The sequence below is a fragment of the Odocoileus virginianus genome, chromosome 9 (assembly GCF_023699985.2).
Source record: "Odocoileus virginianus isolate 20LAN1187 ecotype Illinois chromosome 9, Ovbor_1.2, whole genome shotgun sequence".
NCBI lineage: Eukaryota > Metazoa > Chordata > Mammalia > Artiodactyla > Cervidae > Odocoileus > Odocoileus virginianus.
This window is the reverse complement of record NC_069682.1, coordinates 65,212,236-65,234,296: the sequence shown is the minus strand read 5'-3', so window position 1 is coordinate 65,234,296 and position 22,061 is coordinate 65,212,236. Positions and strand designations below refer to the sequence as shown.

The following is a 22,061-nucleotide window of genomic DNA, read 5'->3' as shown; positions in this document are numbered from 1 at the left end:
TATACATTGATATGAATTAGCCATGGATTTACATGTACTCCCCATCCCAGTCCCCCCCTCCCACCTCCCTCTCCACCCGATCCCTCTGGGTCTTCCCAGTGCACCAGGCCCGAGCACTTGTCTCATGCACCCAACCTGGGCTGGTTATCTGTTTCACCCTAGATAATATACATGTTTCAATGCTGTTCTCCTGAAACATCCCACCCTCGCCTTCTCCCAGAGTCCACAAGTCTGTTCCATACATCTGAGTCTCTTTTTCTGTTTTGCATATAGGGTTATCGTTACCATCTTTCTAAAGTCCATATATATGTGTTAGTATACTGTAATGGTCTTTATCTTTCTGGCTTACTTCGCTCTGTATAATGGGCTCCAGTTTCATCCATCTCATTAGAACTGATTCAAATGAATTCTTTTTAATGGCTGAGTAATATTCCATGGTGTATATGTACCACAGCTTCCTCATCCATTCGTCTGCTGATGGGCATCTGGGTTGCTTCCATGTCCTGGCTATTATAAACAGTGCTGCGATGAACATTGGGGTGCATGTGTCTCTTTCAGATCTGGTTTCCTTGGTGTGTATGCCCAGAAGTGGGATTGCTGGGTCATACGGCAGTTCTATTTCCAGCTTTTTAAGAAATCTCCACACTGTTTTCCATAGTGGCTGTACTAATTTGCATTCCCACCAACAGTGTAAGAGGGTTCCCTTTTCTCCACACCCTCTCCAGCATTTATTGCTTGTAGACTTTTGGATAGCAGCCATCCTGACTGGCGTATAATGGTACCTCATTGTGGTTTTGATTTGCATTTCTCTGATAATGAGTGATGTTGAGCATCTTTTCATGTGTTTGTTAGCCATCTGTATGTCTTCCTTGGATAAATGTCTGTTGAGTTCTTTGGCCCATTTTTTGATTGGGTCATTTATTTTTCTGGAGTTGAGCTGGAGGAGTTGCTTGTATATTTTTGAGATTAATCCTTTGTCTGTTGCTTCGTTTGCTATTATTTTCTCCCAATCTGAGGGCTGTCTTTTCACCTTGCTTATAGTTTCCTTTGTTGTGCAAAAGCTTTTAAGTTTCATTAGGTCCCATTTGTTTATTTTTGCTTTTATTTCTGAAATTCTGGGATGTGGGTCATAGAGGATCCTGCTGTGATTTATGTCGGAGAGTGTTTTGCCTATGTTCTCCTCTAGGAGTTTGATAGTTTCTGGTCTTACATTTAGATCTTTAATCCATTTTGAGTTTATTTTTGTGTATGGTGTTAGAAAGTGTTCTAGTTTCATTCTTTTACAGGTGGTTGACCAGTTTTCCCAGCACCACTTGTTAAAGAGGTTATCTTTTTTCCATTGTATATCCTTGCCTCCTTTGTCGAAGATAAGGTGACCATAGGTTCGTGGACTTATCTCTGGGCTTTCTATTCTGTTCCATTGATCTATATTTCTGTCTTTGTGCCAGTACCATACTGTCTTGATGACTGTGGCTTTGTAGTAGAGTCTGAAGTCAGGCAGATTGATTCCTCCAGTTCCATTCTTCTTTCTCAGGATTACTTTGGCTATTCGAGGTTTTTTGTATTTCCATACAAATTGTGAAATTATTTGTTCTAGTTCTGTGAAGAATACTGTTGGTAGTTTGATAGGGATTGCATTGAATCTATAGATTACTTTGGGTAGTATAGCCATTTTGACAATATTGATTCTTCCAATCCATGAACACGGTATATTTCTCCATCTGCTTGTGTCCTCTTTGATTTCTTTCATCAGTGTTTTATAGTTTTCTATGTATAGGTCTTTTGTTTCTTTAGGTAGATATACTCCTAAGTATTTTATTCTTTTTGTTGCAATGGTGAATGGTATTGTTTCCTTAATTTCTCTTTCTGTTTTCTCATTGTTAGTGTATAGGAATGCAAGAGATTTCTGTGTGTTAATTTTATATCCTGCAACTTGACTGTATTCGTTGATTAGCTCTAGTAATTTTCTGGTAGAGTCTTTAGGGTTTTCTATGTAGAGGATCATGTCATCTGCAAACAGCGAGAGTTTCACTTCTTCTTTTCCTATCTGGATTCCTTTTACTTCTTTTTCTGCCCTGATTGCTGTGGCCAACACTTCCAAAACTATGTTGAATAGTAGTGGTGAGAGTGGGCACCCTTGTCTTGTTCCTGATTTCAGGGGAAATGCTTTCAATTTTTCACCATTGAGGGTGATGCTTGCTGTGGGTTTGTCATATATAGCTTTTATTATGTTGAGGTATGTTCCTTCTATTCCTGCTTTCTGGAGAGTTTTAATCATAAATGGATGTTGAATTTTGTCAAAGGCTTTTTCTGCATCTATTGAGATAATCATATGGTTTTTATCTTTCAATTTGTTAATGTGGTGTATTACATTGATTGATTTGCGGGTATTAAAGAATCCTTGCATTCCTGGGATAAAGCCCACTTGGTCATGATGAATGATTTTTTTAATATGTTGTTGGATTCTGTTTGCTAGAATTTTGTTAAGGATTTTTGCATCTATGTTCATCAGTGATATTGGCCTGTAGTTTTCTTTTTTTGTGGCATCTTTGTCTGGTTTTGGAATTAGGGTGATGGTGGCCTCATAGAATGAGTTTGGAAGTCTACCTTCTTCTGCAATTTTCTGGAAGAGTTTGAGTAAGATAGGTGTTAGCTCTTCTCTAAATTTTTGGTAGAATTCAGCTGTGAAGCCATCTGGTCCTGGGCTTTTGTTTGCTGGAAGATTTCTGATTACAGTTTCGATTTCCTTGCTTGTGATCGTTTTGTTAAGATCTTCTATTTCTTCCTGGTTCAGTTTTGGAAAGTTATACTTCTCTAAGAACTTGTCCATTTCTTCCAAGTTGTCCATTTTATTGGCATAGAGCTGCTGGTAGTAGTCTCTTATGATCCTTTGTATTTCAGTGTTGTCTGTTGTGATCTCTCCATTTTCATTTCTAATTTTGTTAATTTGGTTCTTCTCCGTTTGTTTCTTAATGAGTCTTGCTAATGGTTTGTCAATTTTGTTAATTTTTTCAAAAAACCAGCTTTTAGCTTTGTTAATTTTTGCTATGGTCTCTCTAGTTTCTTTTGCATTTATTTCTGCCCTAATTTTTAAGATTTCTTTCCTTCTACTAACCCTGGGGTTCTTCATTTCTTCTTCCTCTAGTTGCTTTAGGTGTAGAGTTAGGTTATTTATTTGACTTTTTTCTTGTTTCTTGAGGTAGGCCTGTAATGCTATGAATCTTCCCCTTAGCACTGCTTTTACAGTGTCCCATAGGTTTTGGGTTTAAACAACACATTCTTGAACAACTGGTGGGTCAAGCAAGAAATCATAAGGGAAACTAGAAAATACCTTGAAGCAAGTGAAAACAAAAACACAACATAACAAAACTTTGATATACAGTAAAAGGGACATTTATAGTGATAAATACTTTCATTAGAAAAAAGAAGAGGGGATTCCCTGGTGGTCCAGTGGTTAGGGCTTTGTGGTCCATTGCAGGGGGCATGGGTTCAATCCCTGGTTGGGGAATTAAGATCCTCAAGTTGCATGGTGTGGTCAAAAAAAAAATAAAGATCTCAAATCAACAGCCTAACTTTATACCTCAAGGAACTAGCAAAAGAACAAAGTCAACCCAACCACCTTGAAACCAGGTTCAGTGCAACCCCTATCAAAATCCCAATGACATTTTATTGCAGAAACAGAAAAAAATTCTAAAACCTATATGGAATCTCAAAGGACCCTGAATAGCCAAGACAATCTCGAGAAAGAAAATCAGAGCTAGAGGCCTTGCACATCCTGATCTCAAACATACTACAAAGCGACAGTGATCAAAGCAGCATGGTACTGGCATGGAGATAGACAAAGACCTATGGAAAAGAATGCAGAGCCCGGAAGTAAACTCTGTCATATGTGGTCAAATGGTCTTCAGCAAGGATGCCAAGGGGGCATCTGTCACATGGCACTGCATGGGTGAGCCTTGAGGACATCAAGTGAAAGAAGCCAGTCTCAGAAACACGAGTTTTTCATAGTCCTACTTACACGAGGTGTCTACAGTTGTCAAACTCATAGAAGCAGAAAGTAGAATGATGGTTTTCAGGGGCTGAGGAGGGGGCAAGGGGACCCAATGTTGTTCAGAGTCTAGAGCTGCAGTTCTGCAAGGTGAAAAGAGGTCTGGAGATCTGCTGAACAACAGTGAGGGTGTGTTAACGATGCCCTACACTTCAAAGTAGTTAAGACGGGAAATTTTATGTTATGTGTTTTTTACCACAAGAAGAAATGAGAGTATAACCCTATTAAAATGCTATTTTGGTTTCTCCCCTTTAATTTAACAATGATGTTAATTATTTTTAGAAATTGCCCAGTATTAAAACATCCTTGCAATCTTGGTATAAACCACAGCTTCCTCTGTGATAGATGATGAAGAGCCAATTTCCTTAATATGTAGAGAACTCTTAAAATCTACAGAAAAAACAGACAAAAGTAATTTATCACAAAGTATCAACAACATGTGAAAAGCTTTTCAGCCATCCCTGTACAGAAATGCAAGTTAAAACAGCAGTGACCAGTTTTTCATGTATGTATGAGCAGAGACTAGCAGTAGTGATGCCATGTGGTGACACTGAGGCCACGTCGTTCTCTGGTGATGGGAGTGAAAGTCAGCACCACCTATTCGGAGGGCGGTGTTATATTTTACTGACAATATTTTAAATGCCGCGGCAGGACTTCCTTGGTGGCCCACTGGTTAAGAATCTGCCTGACGATGCAGGGTACACACGTTCAGTCCCTGCTTCAGCAAGATCCCACATGCTGCAGGGCAGCTAAGCCCCCTGAGCTAGAGCTAGAGCCTGTTCTTCACAGCAAGAGAAGCCACGGCAGTGAGAAGCCCACACGCCACAACTAGAAAGTAGCCCCCCACTCGCTGCAACTAGAGAAAGCCCGTGCGCAGCAACAAAGACTCAGAGCAGCCAAAAAAATAAGAAAATAAAGAATAATTAATAAATGCCACAGCAGTTCTACTTATAAGAACTTCAGAATTTCAGGTACTTTCAAATGCACAAAGGTATTCTCAGGGATAGCCATTGAGCCATTATTTGTAAGAATTTAAAAAATTGAAGAAATGCAAAAGTCTGTTAAGAGCTAGATTGGTTAAGTAAATTTTGGCGGATGCATAAATTAGAACACTGTTTAAAAGAGTGAGATAAATGGTAGGTTCTGACATTAAAAGATGTTGAAACTACATTATTGTGGGAAGAAAAGAGAGGATCAGAACAAAATACAACTCCATTTTTGGTTTTTAAAAACACTGCTTATAGTAACTTATGCCTGGAAAAGATGTCTGAGATATGGACGATAGATTGTTAACAGTGGCTCTGTCTGGGGAAAACAGGGAGGATTTTCACTTTTCTTCATTATTTCTGAGAGAACCATTGTCTCATAAATGTTCTTAAAAGAATATGAAGTGGATGACTGTAGAATATTCAAGACTACCCGTATCTGTCAAGCTAGCCTCATTATGGAAGTCTTACTCTTCTCATCCTTTCTTGTTGTCTACTTGAGCTTTCAGAACCATGAAGAGTATATTAAAATCACTGATCATGTTTCTGCAGCTCTGTCAGCTTCTCCCATTACTCCTGTTTCTATCGATAAATTGTGTGTCGCATGTCAAGGAGGGCCGAAGCCCAGCCCCCGTAACACTTGGAAAGCGTCTGCTGACAGTCGCCTTTTCAACATTCGAAATCTTTTGTTGAACTCCTATTGTCCTTCCAGTTCCTTCCTCAGAATTAAAACAACAATGGAAAGTTCCTGACTTATCTATAAAGCTAAACACTTGAAGAATTTGATCTACAAACATTTTTTTTCTCCAGCCCCACAAATGTGATTGTTTGCAGTGTTGAAGTACAGTGACTTAGCTGCAGCTTTGTTAGTTTAGGGAACTGAGCAATTCCTAGTTTCCAAAGACAGATTTTGGGGGGAAAGTTATCTACTTTCAATCTTATTTCCTCATTAAAGAAAAACGATGCATTTACAAGACAAACTTTCAAGACAAGGTGGAGAAAGGATTGTACAAAGAGTGATGATGAACCTGGGATTGTCATCTGGTCCTTGTCTCCGAATCTCTTCGGCAGCACAAAACCTCACATTTTTATCAGCTCACCTTACTCAGGGCTTGACCTGGCTAACCGTCTTGTTTCCTCAGGGTAATTACTGCCTTGCTTGTCCGGCAGGGTCCATGAGCCGCTTCTGGATGGGATTTCTCGATAGAGCCTTACTTTTTGAATGCCACTTTTGTTGGATACCCTTGAAAAAAATGTATGACAAATAGACTTATCCCCACTTAGCTAAATGGGTGGTATTACTGAAAATAGCCAGATGATGTCATACAGGTTATAAGTACGTGGGGATTCACTGGAAAATTCTGTCAACTTTTTGTATGTTTGGCATTTTTCCTGATAAACACTGGGGGGAAGTACAGCTCAGGAAAGTCCTGCAGGCCTCCTTCCAGCAGTGTTGTGCTTGCTCGGAGAGCTTGGTGTGTGCGCTGGTGAGGGCAGCCTCTGGAGCCCGCTTGCCAGCCTCCGCTGCCTGCCAGCTATGTGCCCTGCAGGCAGTTTCTGCACCGCTCTGAGCCTGGGGGTGATAACAGTTCCTCCTCTGGGGTTTGCTGTGGGAGTGAAATGAGAGGTGGCGGGCTGCGGCACTCCCTACCCATAGTAAACCCTCCGGGACCTTGGCAGTTGCTGTCCCCCTCCGCCCACCCCCACTCCTGATGTCTAATCAGCTTCCTTCGTAACAGGTGACCGGGCCACTCGGAACAGTTGGCCGTGTGCTCTTCCGGACCGTTGATTTGAAAGAGTTGGGGGCTACCTTGAGACTGAATTGTGAATGACATTAGGACCATCTCCTAAAATCAGTTCCATTTTGTGTTGTCCCCTGCTCAGCCTTAGTAAATAAAACACAAGGGACAAACCGTAACTGCTTTGCTGGAGCCCAGTCGCCATCACAAAGGTCAGTTCGACCTGAGTGTTGGGGGCTGGGCTGGGCAGGCGGGTCTCCTGGTGACCATGCTTGCTTCCTGAGCCGCCAGGTCTGCGTTTCTCATCCCTGTGGTTCTCGTCCCTTTCTCGCCTTGACCCTGGTATCCACAGCCACCGCTTTCACCTTCCCTAGGGCAGTCGTGAAGAAGAGGAAGGTAGGTCAGGAAGTACCATAAATCAGTGAGGCCACCTGTACTGGATCCTGAGATGTGACAGTGATGGCCTTCTTCTACAGAACTGAGGGCTGTAACTTGCTATCCTCCACTTTCTTGGGTTTTTGAAGTCCTTTCAGTGGTTTTTATCGTATTCACAGTCTTATGCATCACCCCAAATAGAAACCTCATCTCCGTTAGCCGTCAGTCAGTCCCCATTTTCCCTTCTCCCCTCTGCCCTTGGCAAACACTGCTACCTTCTGTCACTATGGAGGTACCTATTCTGAGTGTTTTACACAGATGCAGTCATGTGATACATGGCATCGTGTGTCTGCCTTCCTGATGTTTCTATCCATGCTGTAGCCCACGTCAGTACTTCATGCTTTCTTATGACTGAACAATAGCGCGTCACATGGACAAAGGCCGTTGTCTTTATTCATTCACCTGTTGATGGCCATTGAGGTTGCTTCTGTTTCAGGGCTATTATTATGAATATTTGTGTGGACATGTTTTCATTTCTATCTGGTATTCACCAAGGAGTGGAATTATTGGGCCCTATGGTGATTCTATATTTAACTTTCTGAGAAACTGCCCAGCTGTTTTCTCAAGTGCAGCAAAGGCTGTACCATTTTACCTTCCAGCCAGTGATGCTGGAGGGTTCTAGTCTCCCCACATCCTCACCTGTAGTGTTATCATCTGTCATTGTGATTATAGCCATCCTGGTGGGAGTAAATTGGCATCTCATTGTGGTTTTGATTTGTATTTCCCTAATGATTAATGATGTTGAGCACTTTTTAAAAAAATTTACTTATTTTTGGCTGTGCTGGGTTTTCGTTGCTGCAGGGGCTTTCTCTTGTTGCAGCGAGCGGGGGACTGCTCTCCCGTGCAGTGCATGGGCTTCTCATTGAGGTGGCTTCTCTTGTTGTGGAGCGTGGGCTCTAGGGTGTGGGCTCCAGTAGTTGCCACACGTGGGCTCAGCAGTTTCAGCTTCCAGGCTGTGGAGCATGGGGTCAGTAGTTGTGCTACACAAGCTTAGTTGCCCCTCGGCGTGTGGGATCTTCCCAGAGCAGGGATCAAAACTGTGTCTCCTGCATCGGCAGGCAGATTCTTTACCACTGAGCCACCAGAGAAGCCCAAGCACTTTTTAAATATGCTTATTGGTCATTTGTAGGCCTGATTTGGAGAAATGTCTATTCAGATTCTTTACCTATTTCTTAATTGGATTTTTGTCTTTTTATTATTCAGTTATAAGCCCTTTTATCTGATATGATTTGCAAATATTTTCTCTCATTCCGTGGCTTGTCTTTTTCACTTTGTTGATGACAACCTTTAAGAAGAAGGTTGTTTTTTTAATTTTGATGAAGTCAGTTTTTTCTTATGTCACTTGCACATTCATATATTCTTTTTGATGTCTTCAGTGACTTATCTGAAAATCTGATTTGCCTGCTGAAAACATAACTGTATTATACTTAGTTTTCCTAATTTGGAATTTAATCAGGTGGTAAAGCACCTGATTTAAAATGTTTGCTGGTACTATATAGAGGAGCTTAGAAATGCTGATACTGGTAAATTACCCATTGATCTGGTAAATTACCCATTTCTGTGTGCTCAGCCTCAGGAAATAATTTGATAGAAGAAATACATCCTACATGTCCAGAGGTCATTTCGTTGTCAAACCATGAGAGGGGGACACTGAGGCCTATGCGTAGCAGAGAAGGCTGAACTCTGTAGGGGTGCATTATTACGTGCTATTGAAGCTTATTTAATGACACTGTTTATGATGAAATGTTTAATTAAAAAAACCACATGTGTGTGCCCATTAATGATTAAAAATGTGTACAAAATATTTGCAGTAGATGGAAAACTATAGGCGGTTTTCTTAAATTTTACTTAATATTGGTATTTTATTTTTACTATTAAAAACTAAGTTTAAAAAATGCATAACATTTCAATGGAGGAAATAGTGACAAGTGGGTGAACTGGGTGTATGTTTATCCTTATCTCACACCAACTGTTTTTTTACTAGCAAATATTTTTTTATCATCATGATCACCAGGTCTTAAAAGAAAAAAAATAGTTTGCTATGTTTATTTATTTTTTTTTCTTTTAAAAATATTTTTTATTGAAATATAGTTGATTTACAACATCGTATTAATTTTTGCTTTAGTCAAACCTCTTTCTGCAGAATTTTAATGCTTAAGACATGATGTACAGGAGACAAAGGGATGAACTGAAAGAATAGCATGGAAACATATACATTACCATATGTAAAACAGATAGCCAGTAGGAATTTGCTGTATGATGCAGGGAGCTCAAACCTGGTGCTCGTGATAACCCAGAGGGGTGGAATGGGGTGGGAAATGGGAGGAACATGACTGATTCATGTTGATGTATGGCAGAAACCAACATAATACTGCAAAGCAATTATCCTCCAATCAAAAATTTTAAAAAGACATATGCAAATAGATTTTAAGTATCCCAATTTTGTTCTGTTTCAAAGACCTACCCATCAGCTGTTTTTCCCCCACTTCATTCTAAAGAACCTATAAATCTGTATCTCTTTCAAAGGTCAATGTTTTTTGTTTTTTTTTTTTAATTTTTATTAGTTGGAGGCTAATTACTTTACATCATTACAGTAGTTTTTGCTATACATTGATATGAATTAGCCATGGATTTACATATACTCCCCATCCCAGTCCCCCCTCCCTCCTCCCTCTCCACCCGATCCCTCTGGGTCTTCCCAGTGCACCAGGCCCGAGCACTTGTCTCATGTACCCAACCTGAGCTGGTTATCCGTTTCACCCTAGATAATATACATGTTTCAATGCTGTTCTCCTGAAATATCCCACCCTCGCCTTCTCCCAGAGTTGCTATGTCTATTTATTAAGAATTTACATGGAGATATTTTACCTTGTTTTTACATTTTTATATCAAATCTAAACACTGATGATAATAGGATTCTGGTATTAGAATAACCATTATTTTAGTCATTATCAGCATTGTAATTTGCTAAAAGAAAGGTAATGATGATTGTGGTGGTACGTTAATATCAATAATAGACATCACAGAAAATTTTCTCCTGGCATCTCATGAAAGAATTAGTAGTATTTCACATATAAATAAATCATCTCAGCTTTTGAAATAAATTTCAAATGGATCAAAGCTTTCAGGGTTGGGTTTTTTTTTTTTTAAGAAACAATAAAGGCACCAGAAGAAATAAAAAGCAAGCCCAATACAAGGTCACGGGTCGCACGCACACCCAAGGTGAAGCCACTCATGGGGCCGCCGCCCCAGGGAGAGAGGTACAGTCACGGGGCCACAAACCACGTCTTTGGATCCTCTGACCCTCCGAGCTTGGGCTTTACCTGAGCACCAGGAGTCCGGGGTACAACCAGTGACTCTGAGGTGGTCCCTCTCCCACAGCCTGGAGCCAGGGTGACAGGGCAGGGCAGGCCGGTCCCCAGAGCTCGGCCCCGGGCAGCAGCGCCCTCTCCCCGGGACACATGCTGCCACGACGTGGCCTCTGGGCTTGGCGCTGGAGAGGCAGAGGCGGCGTCCTGTGCTCGTGTGTGGGAAGGCTATGAAAAGAAAACCCTTGTTGGCCCAAACATTTAAACAAGAATTACACTAGGATCTTTTGTTCTCGCTCTGACGTGGCCAGAATTCACTTGGAGGTCCAGAAGAGGATTATTTTTGTTGTTGTCGTTTTCGAGTCCGAGTTATTTTATGCATGCAAACAGAGGGAAACACAGAACAGAAGCGCATGGCTGAAGCCTGCCCCTGGTGTCGGGGTGAACCACATCACTCTTCTGGGCGCTGTTTTGTGCTTGAGGGGCTCCCAACTGGAACGTTCCATCCAAGGTGCTGTTGCCTTCCTTGGGAGAAGGCCCGGGTGACTGGAGGCAAGCAGCAGAGTGTGTCTGGGAATCGGGGATACACACACAGCTCGGGAGAGCCTCACCTCTCTTTTTTCCTCCCCAGGTTTAACAGGGAAAACCTGCTTTCTGCCAACCACTGAAGAAGCCCTCGGAAGCTGTTCCTTTGGGCCTCATGGAGCAGCTGGAAGCCATGCTGTGAGACCCCTGGCAGGAGGAGCTGTCACCCACCGATCACTCAGCACGACGGTCGTCATGGCCAGCAAGAGGAAGTCCACCACCCCGTGCATGATCCCCGTGAAGACTGTGGTGCTGCCCGGCTCCAGCGCAGAGGCCCCGCCTGCCGAGCCTGGGCCCGAGGGGCCCCCCCAGGAGCCACCCCCAGAAGTGCCCACCACCAGCACCGAGGCCACCCAGAGCGCCAGTGGTCCTGACATCCCCTTGCTGGCCAACGGGCACCGGAGCACCTTGGATGGCTACGCGTTTGCCTGTAAATACTGTGACTTCAGATCCCAGGACATAACCCAGTTTGTGGGACATCTGAGCTCAGAGCACACAGACTTTAACAAAGACCCAAGTTTTGTATGCACTGAATGCAGCTTTCTGGCAAAAACTCCCGAGGGGCTTTCTCTGCACAACGCCAAGTGTCACTCGGGAGAAGCCAGCTTTGTGTGGAACGTGGCCAAGCCAGACAATCACGTGGTCGTGGAGCAGAGTGTCCCTGAGGGTGCCAGCCCTCCCGACCCGTCGGGGGAGCCAAACGTGGAGGGGACGGATGGACAGGCAGAAATCATCATCACCAAGACTCCAATCATGAAGATAATGAAAGGCAAAGCCGAGGCCAAAAAGATCCACACGCTCAAGGAGAATGTGCCCAACCAGCCCACCGGGGAGGCCTTACCAAACCCTCCAGCTGGGGACACAGAGGTGAAAGAGGGGGACCATGCCTTTGTCAACGGGGTGGCCCCCGCCAGCCAGGCCTCAACCAACCCCGCAAAGCCCCCCCACTCGGCCAACGGGCCCCTGCTGGGCACGGTGCCGGTGCTGCCTGCGGGCATCGCCCAGCTCCTCTCCCTGCAGCAGCCGCCCCCGCAGGCCCAGCAGCCCCTGCCCACCGCCAGGTCCCTCCCCAAAGTGATGATCCCGCTGAGCAGCATTCCCACCTACAATGCGGCCATGGACTCCAACAGCTTTCTGAAGAACTCCTTCCACAAGTTCCCCTACCCGACCAAAGCCGAGCTCTGCTATTTGACTGTGGTCACCAAGTACCCGGAGGAACAGCTCAAGATCTGGTTCACTGCCCAGAGGCTGAAGCAGGGCATCAGCTGGTCCCCAGAGGAGATTGAGGACGCCCGGAAAAAGATGTTCAACACCGTCATCCAGTCAGTGCCCCAGCCCACCATCACAGTCCTCAACACGCCCCTGGTTGCCAGCAGCGGCAACGTCCAGCACCTCATCCAGGCCGCTCTGCCCGGGCACGTGGTGGGGCAGCCAGAGGGTGCAGCGGGGGGACTTCTGGTCACTCAGCCTCTGATGGCCAACGGGCTGCAGGCCCCCAGCTCCTCTCTACCCCTGGCAGTTACCTCTGTCCCCAAGCCGCCCACTGTTGCGCCCATTAACACCGTGTGTTCAAATACAACATCGGCTGTGAAGGTGGTGAACGCCGCCCAGTCCCTCCTCACGGCCTGCCCCAGCATCACCTCCCAAGCCTTCCTTGATGCCAGCATCTACAAAAACAAGAAGTCTCACGAACAGCTGTCAGCTCTGAAAGGGAGCTTCTGTCGGAACCAGTTCCCAGGGCAGAGCGAAGTGGAGCATCTGACCAAAGTGACGGGTCTCAGCACCCGGGAGGTGCGCAAGTGGTTCAGCGACCGCAGGTACCATTGCCGGAACCTCAAGGGCTCCAGGGCCGGGCTGCCTGGAGAGCACGGCACCCTGCTTGTCGACCCTGTGCCCGAGGCGCCCTTCTCCCCGTCGTGCAAGGCCCCCGAGGTGACCTGCCTCCCCACGGCAGCCACCCTGGCCACCCCCTCTTCTGCCAAGCGACAGTCCTGGCACCAGACCCCCGACTTCACACCAACCAAATACAAGGAGCGGGCCCCCGAGCAGCTGAGAGCCCTGGAGAGCAGTTTTGCACAAAACCCCCTTCCCCTGGACGAGGAGCTGGACCGCCTGAGGACCGAGACCAAAATGACCCGCAGGGAGATTGACGGCTGGTTTTCAGAGAGACGGAAAAAAGTGAGTGCCGAGGAGGCCAAGAAGGCCGAGGAGGGGGCTTCTCCAGGGGAGGAGGAGGCCGCTGAGGATGAAGGGGAGGAGGGCTTGGCGGGGGAAAACGGCTCCCCAGAAGCGCCCGGCAGCCACGTGCTGGCCGAACGCAAAGTCAGCCCCATCAAAATCAACCTCAAGAACCTGCGGGTGACGGAGGCCAACGGCAGGGGTGAGCTCGTGGGGCTGGGCGCCTGCGAGCCTGAGGACGAGGCGCCCGGCAAGCTGGCGGAGCAGCCGCCAGGCAAGGCAGGCTACAAGAAGACAGCCCAGCAGCGGCACCTGCTGCGGCGGCTGTTCGTGCAGACGCAGTGGCCCAGCACGCAGGACTACGACTCCATCATGGCGCAGACGGGCCTGCCGCGGCCCGAGGTGGTGCGCTGGTTTGGGGACAGCCGGTACGCCCTGAAGAACGGCCAGCTCAAGTGGTACGAAGACTACAAGAGGGGCAACTTCCCTCCCGGGCTGCTAGTCATCGCGCCCGGCACCCGGGAGCTGCTGCAGGGCTACTACGCGGCTCACAAGATGCTCTACGAGCAGGACCTGCAGAGCCTCTGCGACAAGACCCAGATGAGCGCCCAGCAGGTCAAGCAGTGGTTTGCCGAGAAGATGGGCGAGGAGACCCGGGCTGTGGCCGACGCGGGCAGCGAGGGCCAGGGCCCCTGCGCCGGCGGCCCTGCAGCCCTTCACAAAGGGCTGGGTGACGTCTGTGTGGAGGCGTCGGAAAACAGCGAGTCACGGGAGCCCAGCGCCCCGGAGGCCAGCGCAGAGCCCTTTGACACGCAGACTCCCCAGGCCGGACCTCAGCTGGGTAAGGAGCCCCCCAGGACTGGGCCGTCCTCTGAGGGTGCCGGGGCACTGGGCAGGGGCGACTGAGTCTAGGGCTGGGGCAGCTGCTATTTCTCATGCCAGCTGGCAGTAGGACCACCTTGTCCGGCTGCTTCTGGGAGCACCAGGCAGCAGAAGCCATTCGAACCTCTGTGATGAAGGGTTGACCGTTGGGTCTGTTTCATTTTGTGTTTGTTAAACGTGCGCAGGGAAAGGAAGGAGCACAGTGAATCCAGCAGCGAATCCACACTTCTCTGATCATTTCTTAGCCAGAGGAGAATAAGTCAGAACATCACCTGAGCCAGTCAAGCCACCAGGCCGGAGACAGAATTGGTCTGCCGATTCCTGATGAGGAAACTCAACCCAAACTGGGGCACAAAAGCAGAGGGAGCCTTTCACTGACCTTAGATACATGGCGTGCTTTTTTTTTTTTTAAAAAAAGGGTGAAAAATCCTGTACCTTGCATTTCTGTACTTCTTTCTGAAGTAGAAGACATGGAGACTGCGCTTCCGTCTTAGATATACAGAATCCAAAGCTTGAATTTCTCAGTTTCTCTGGATTAGGACACTAGTACTTGACAGAAAGCTTTAGAAGGTTATTTACTGAAGACAGGTGCCTCAGACACGTCACGTTATCTGGTGTTGGTTTTCTCAGGTGTTGAGCCCTGAGTTCCTGGCCTCTCCCTTCCCTCCCCACCCTCCTCATGGGTGGCCTTGTCACAGGCTGGCCAGGAGCAAGGTGTTGTTCAGTCGCTCAGTTGTGTCCAACTCTTTGGGACCCCATGGACTGTAGCACCCCAGGCTCCCCTGTCGTTCACCATCTCCCGGAGTTTGCTCAAACTTGTGTCCATTGAGTCAGTGATGCCATCCAGCCATCTCATCCTCTGTCGTCCCCTTCTCCTACTGCCTTCAGTCTTTCCCAGCATCAGGGTCTTTTCCAATGAGTTAGCTCTTTGCATGAGGTGGCCAAAGTATTGGAGCTTCAGCCCTTCCAGTGAATATTCAGGGTTGACTTCCTTTGGGATTGACTAGTTTGATCTCCTTGCTGTCCAAGGGACTCTCAAGAGTCTTCCCCAGCACAATTGGAAAGCATCAGTTCTTCAGTGCTCAGCCTTCTTTATGGTCCAACTCTCACATCCCTTTATGGGAGGCTGTAGAAACCAAGGAAGTATCTGAAATCTCAGCTTCTGTAATTTTCAGACTTTCAGAAGTTGGTTCCAGGCCTGGGATTTTCTGGACCTGACCTTGTTTCCTCCAGGCCCCTATGAGTCAGTGGGGTCCCCCCGGGGGGTGTCATGGGCACCAGGGAACAGGTGTGGGCCCACACGCCTGGGTGCCTCAGGCACCTTCTCCAGCACCAGGCCTTCCCACCCTTGGCTTTGGCTCTGCCAACAAAATGGCAGACTGCTGGAACAAGAACCCACTAATTTATTTAGTTTTTTTTTTTTTTTAATTGCAATTCCCCTGAATTATATTTTTATGGCTGGAAATAGTGTGGTAGTTGTTGCACAATTGTTAAATGCGCTCCATGCCACCTCACTGTACACTTAAAAATGGGATGTGTATTTAACCACAATTAAAAATGCTCACCTGGATTTGGTGGTGGGACAGAGCAGGGGTGGCCAGGCTGGCCGTGCCTTTGTAGCATCATCCTCTTCTGGCTGAGACAGGTACCCAGGGGAACAGGGAGGGCTGGTCCCTATCTGGTTTCTCACCGCTTTCTGAGCCAGCCTCAACACCGCCCCCGACAGACCAAGCATCCTGGGTGAGGGTCTCTCTGCACAGCAGCCCCTTGCCCCACAACAGATGAAGGCATCTGTGGGACACGTTAGGCAGCAGACCTGCCGAGTGAGCCCCGTGTGTTCTGAGGCACCGGATGGGGAGGCGGCGCATGTCATGGGTTTACGGCCCAGAGGTCAGGCTCCCAGCCTGGCCTCGGGCCTAGGTTTGCCGAGGGGAGGCTCTAGGCCCTGCTAGGTGCGGCCAGCATCCTGTCCTCTGCCCCCACAGTGTTCCCCACCTTCCCTTAGGCTGGAGGCCAGGGAGGCTGGTGGGAAGGCGAGCTCCTGGATGAAGTCCCCGGCATGGGAGGGCGGGCCGTCCTGATGATGTGCGTGGAGGTGACGGGCCTGTGTTTTCTCCTCAGAAACAGACTGAACAGGAACTGATGGCTGTGAAGGACCGGCCAGCCTTGGGAGGCCACCACCGCTTGGAAGGGCCCAGTCCCTCTCTGCTGCCACAGGCCGAGGCTGCACCGGCCCCCAGCCTGCACAGGCCTCCATGTGGCCAAGCCCGCCACCACCTGTGAGCGGGGAGACGCGTCTGCCAGTTCTGCCCACAATGTAGGACCTCTCCTTTGCCTTCCAGTGAATAAATAGTTCAGGTTTCATATTCATAGACACAGAATCAAGTTTTTAACATATAAATCTGCCTATACACGTTTAATAAAACGTCAGATTGCAGACACTTTTATTACATAGAAACTCTGGTTAGCAGTCCATGGTCTTTTACATCATCTCTGGAAATGCCCTGTGTCTGTTCTCTGAAGACTGCTGGGCCACGCATGCCTACACCTCCCACGGTCGGGCTGGGGTCACCACACCTGCAACTGCAGGCCTCCTTTGCAGTCCTCGAGGAAGGCAGCGCCTTTGAAGAGATCTTGGCCCCTTCAGCAGTGACTGGCAAACCACACAGTGGGCCCGCCTCACCTCCTGGGACGATCACTGCGGAACCCGTGTTCCTGGCGGTTTAAAAAACAGAGTGGGTATGTGGTTAGTGGCTGATGCTCACTCTCTCATAAGCTGTTACAGCAGTTCTCCTTTTTCATAGAGTTTGAATCATGGACCATAACTCTTCAGTGATCAGATCGACTAAAGAAACACCTGTCAAGCCTAATGTCCTGACCTACGTGCCGCTTTTCTTTTTTTCAGTCTAGACATGTTTAGAGAGGAAAATTGACAAGAGAAACAGGGATGGGAGATGGGAATGAAGGCCACAATTGCTGGGGGCTTCCACAGCCCTCTGTCAACACTCACTTCACAGCTGCCTCCGGTTTGGGAAGGAAGACCCAGGCTCAACCTGTCAGCAAGAACTGACGGGGCTCAGGGGCCTCTCGGAACCATCAGAGCCAGGGTGGTCCTCAGCAAAGACCTGCGTGTGGAGTTCCCAACAAAGTCCAAGCCCTCCTGGCCCCGCGCCTGGGGCCTGGCTGACGTGGTGGACATTGCTGGACAGGTCCTTGTGAGAAGGTTTTTAAAGTTCTGTATTTATATCCCCAAACTTGGAAACACGATCTCTATGTTAGCTGAAGCATCATATCTGCTTTTTTAATTGAGAAAAATCACAGGAAGGGGTGCCTTGGTAACACCGGGAAACTTGCTTACAAAGCTGTGCTCAGCATTGAAGCCCTGTCTCCCCAAGACCGGCCCTGCGAGCAGCAGGTAATGAGTGAAGCTCCCAGGAACCCCCTGCTGCCCAGAGCAGCCAGGCCTGGGCGCTCCTCCTGGGCTTAGGCGGTGCCCAGAGGGAGGGCAGGGGCTGTGGTGAGAAGCCTTAGGGGTGGGGTAGCCATGGCCCTCCTCCCCACCTGCCCGGCAGAACCAGACCAGGCGGGCCCCACGCAGGCCTGGCTCCCAGCGTGGAGATGGTGGCTGCCCCTCCTGCCTCCGGAGAGGCTTTTCTGAGGAAACCAAAAGCCCCGGGGCCACCGTCCCTCCCAAGTGTCTTTTCCCGCTCGCCCCGTCCCGCGAGGGACCACCCCCTTATCTCGAACAGGTGCCATGCGAGCGCTTGGCACGCTCTGCAGCCTGCTTGTCTCCTTTCCATGTTGGGTGTGAAGCTCCTTACCGCACAGCCTCTCTGGAGAGCTGCCAAAAATGGCGAGTGGTTGCCTCCTTTCAGAGAACAGACGCCTGCAACTTTTCCTGTAGTGTTTATGTACATGCAGATTAATTTTTATATATCCATATGCAGTAGATACTCAGCTGATGCTTTACTGGTGACGTGGCACGTGGGTGCTGGGGGCGGGGCCCGGCCGCTGGGCGAAGCCGTCTCCGATGGCGTCACTCCCAGGGCCCTGTGTGCCCCAGCTGAGGGCTGTCTCTTCAGAGAGGGTTTTCTTTTTTTTTTTTTTGGTATTCACATGTCATTTACAACCCAAAGCAGAGGAAATAAATTACATGGTGGACAAATTCATGCAGGACACAGTGACCCCGCCTCATCACCAGCTGGTCCTTAAGAGGTGGGCAAGTCACAGTGCTGCCTGCGGGCAGGTCTTCTCACAGACATTGGTCCTGCCCGACAGCCAGGATGTGCCCTGCCCCCTGCAAATGGCGAGACCACCCAGGCTGGCCAGACCCTCCTCCCTGTGCTCTTGGATCTGAGTGACTTAGGGGGGGGCTCAAGCTGCATGCTTGAAGGAGACAGATGTGGTTGGATCATTAAATGGGTGTCTAAAGATACGCAGGGCCCTGGGGGCAAAAGCAGGAACACAGCCAACGGGGCAGAGACTCACCCATGGCAGCCAGAGCCGGGGTGCAGCGGGATGCAGTGGGAGGGCCCCGTGGCCAGGCGGGTCACCACGGGTTTGCATCCCAGCTGAGGGTTAGACTGTGATGTTGCCTCTGGTAGGAGGCAGTCTGTGGGCTGCAAAGTTGAGGGAAGTAGGGTGGGGCTAGTTTCTCCTGAAGAAAAAGCCTGTTTCTGTAAGGTGACTAATCTCTCCCCTCTTCTCTGTACGTACTTGGACTCATCAGAGATGGTGAACCATGTCAGTGTTTGTTGTTGCCTGTCTTGTACATGTTTGGTTTATTGTATTTTTTACACGGGGTTGTAGATCCAGTTTGAATAGGTGAGACCAGATCACCATTCTGATACAGGAAACCTGGATTTATGCTACATATACTTTCATACTTTGATTACGTATTTTGATTCTTGACTATTGAGGAGCTTTTTGATTTGGAAAGTGGGCTCTCTCTGTCAGGAGCCCTGGGGTCCTGAAGTGGAAAGCTAGGCTGGGGGACTCGCGGCACCTGGGGAGGGTGGCCCTGTGTGACTCAAGCTCCTTTCAAGGCTGAGTGCCCACCCCTGCTGTCAGGAGCACGAGTGGGAGGTGGGCAAGGGTAGGTGGCACCGGTCGGTACTCACGGGCCTGGGAGGCCTTCCCACCTGAAGTCCCGCGTGTTCTCCGGGCCGAGACACGGAGGCCGTGGACTCCGTCCGGCTCAGTCTGCGGTCCCGTGGCAGGGCCTGTGTCCCCTCTGTGTGCCAGGCTGCCTTCCGCAGAGGCACAGCATCGGCCGTTCTGTGCACATCTCTGCTGACAGCTCCCTGCTCCTGCTGCCTCTTACCTTGCTGTCCTCTTCTCGGACCAAAATCCTCCGGCTGGAGTGGCTTTGTCCATTCAAAGATTGCAGCCCAAGTGGATAAAGGCACTTTGCGAGAGGAGAACCAGCCAAGGAAAAAATCATAAAACCTGGAGTTTTGGCTCCTCCTAAAGCTCCTTCCCCCCTTTTCTATGCTTACACTTTCCAGGGGGCGGGGTGCTGGTCTGACTTACCTTATGAGAAAAGGCCTCTGGATGCGGAGAGCTCGGCATGGGCAGCCCTTGCAGGCCGAAGTCAGCAGCTGCCCTGGTCAGGAGAGTCACGGGCTGTGTCCTCTTCTCAGCCACTGGTCCCCCCTCCAGTCTTCCTGCACCCGCTGCCTTCTCTCCTTTCCCGGGAGCACAGACCCTCCCCGCCTGCCCACCCAGGCCTGGGGGCTGGAGGGCATCTGCGTGCACAGAAGCGCCAACACTGGAAAACGTGGGGCGAGTGGGGCCCCCTCTCTCAACAGTCCCCTCCCCGAGCAGGGCTTCAGTCTGGGGTCCCACCGTGCTGTGTCCCGGCTCCATTCATAACAGCCGGGCCAGGTAACACAGGCTGGGGTGGCTGCAGGCGACCTCGCAACAGACTGAACGGATGCAGAGTGGAGGATGAAGTGGTGGTCTGGAGCACGGAGCCTGCTGCCCGTCCCTAGGTCTAGGTGAACCCGCGGGCCTCGGGTGTGGTTCGTTTCTGCTGGAATCTGTGTTCCCAGCTCTGGTCGCACTTGGGGGCTGGGGGTGAGGGCGGACGCAGCTCCCTCTCAGGGCTGACCCGGCCTCTGGGTGGGAGGAGCAGCAGACGGAGCGCTTGCCTGAAGAGCAAGGGCCGCCTGCTCTTTGGTTCTTCAATGGAAGAACCTGTGACCGGTGTGCAAACCTGGCTGCCTCTGCATGGAGGCCCTGGCCTGCACCTGGAACCTGACAGTGGGAGCCTGCGTGGGGCGGAGGCTCTGTGGATGAGGGTGGGGCCGGCTCCCACTCCTCCAGGTGCTGAAGTCCCACTGGGTTTGCAGGATGCGAGGAGTCGGGGCAGTTCCTGCCCTGCTGTCCTCGGCCCCCGCTTTCACAGCCCGAGCCCCTCTGGCTGTGTCTCCTACTGTCCTTTTGGAGCAGGCGGGGACCTGCGGGCAGTCTGGGCATTTACCTGGAGAGCGCATCTTCCTCCAGGAGTCCGCTCTGCCCCCTGGGGGGGTGGTGAGGAGCATGTCTCAGCTGCGGCTAATTTACGTCTGTTCCTTCCCTTGGTGAGGGGATGGTCTGAAGGCCCCCATGTGGCTGGAGCAGGAGGTGGACCGTCCAGGAGTCACGGAGGACAGGAAGCTGCAGGCCCACGGTCCGTTCCTTCCCGGTCAGAACTCTGAGGGCGCCTGCTCATCCTGCGATTCGTGCTCGGGGACACTGTCACTCACCCTGGGTCCTGCCCCGCCAGGCCTCCCGGCCGGTCGCTGCCCCTGTGGCCTGGAGAGCCGGCGGCCCCCTGGGTGGATGCGGCCTGGTCGCAGGCCGTGGGGTGATGCTGAGGGGAGGGGGGTCGCCCCTGAGCAGCGGGTTCCGGCCCTGCTCCCCAGCATCGCTTCGTGCAGTGTCTGGGGGGCCGGGCTGTGCCCTCATTGCTGTTGGAGAGTGGCCCCCCACCCCCGTCTGCGCAGTTGACTCAAAGTGTACTGAGCAGTCTCTCCGCCAGGCCGGAGGTTGCCAGAGGCGGGCAGGTTCCGTCTGCCTGCCTGGTGGCTGGTTTTCTGCCACCCACTCACAGGCTGGTCTTCAGCACAGACCTTTTGTTCCCCAAGGGTGGCGGCGGGAGGGCAGGGGCAGCTGGCTGGAGGAGTGCTTCCTGCCCCGGAGCCACCGAAGAAGCCATCATCTTGGTGCTAAGAGGCCACTCCCCGTTCTGTCTGTCCGGGGGCCGCCTCCTCCGGCAAGCGAGGTACAGGCACGTGCGAGCTGTCACCAGGCGTGGCGGAAGCAGAGTCCTCACCCCGGGAAGGCGCTTCTAACAGAAAGTTGAACTTGCCTTTGGACGGTGGCTGTGCCGGGCCAGGAGGAGGGGGCTGCCCTCTGGGCTGAATCTCCCGGCCTCATGAGGTCCCCTGTGGGGATGCTGCTATTTCTAAGATGCAAATTGCACATTTCCCAGATTTTGTATCTGTGGATTTGGATAAGGGAGGGGAACAGGGCCAAACTGCTTGTACAATTTGAAATGGGCCGAAATGGTACTTTAAATCTTTTAATTGCTCCTAAATAAAAATGTAAATACATTTCTCACCTGCGGACTGTTTTGTGGGGGAATCAGGATAAAAGCCGAGAACACTGACATCTTTGGACTTCTGCGGGCAAGACCGGCAACTCGGAGGGATGAGCAGGGCAGTTTCCCTCTGGCACTCCGGGTAAGTTCCAGCTTGCTGTGTCCAGCCAGCTGGGTCACTAGATAAAGGACTGCAGCAGTCACGGACTGATGCTAGACAGGGGGAACTAAGTCAAACCTAGAGCTGTCAGGCATCCAGTGAGGACACTTTTCCTAGGAGGAAAATACTGAGAAGCTTGTCATTTGCTAAGGAGA

The 22,061-nt window shown here is 49.8% G+C and overlaps 1 protein-coding gene across 8 annotated transcripts in view; it reads left to right on the top strand.

Moving 5' to 3' along the window:
- The window catches only part of ZHX3 (zinc fingers and homeoboxes 3), a 115,817-nt gene extending 94,058 nt beyond the window's left edge, over positions 1-21,759 (top strand). For 6 of the 8 annotated variants that reach the window (XM_070472628.1, XM_020869736.2, XM_020869738.2 and 3 more), the window contains exons 3-4: positions 11,148-14,120; positions 16,283-21,759. In XM_070472628.1, the coding sequence (XP_070328729.1) occupies positions 11,297-14,120; positions 16,283-16,293 (2,835 nt within the window). In that variant the 5' untranslated portion in view covers positions 11,148-11,296 and the 3' untranslated portion in view covers positions 16,294-21,759. Of the gene's footprint in view, positions 1-10,928; positions 11,028-11,147; positions 14,121-16,282 lie in introns of those variants that run through there. The other 2 variants (XR_011489626.1, XM_070472629.1) reach the window with 2 other exon arrangements.
- Positions 21,760-22,061: the final 302 nt, after the last annotated feature.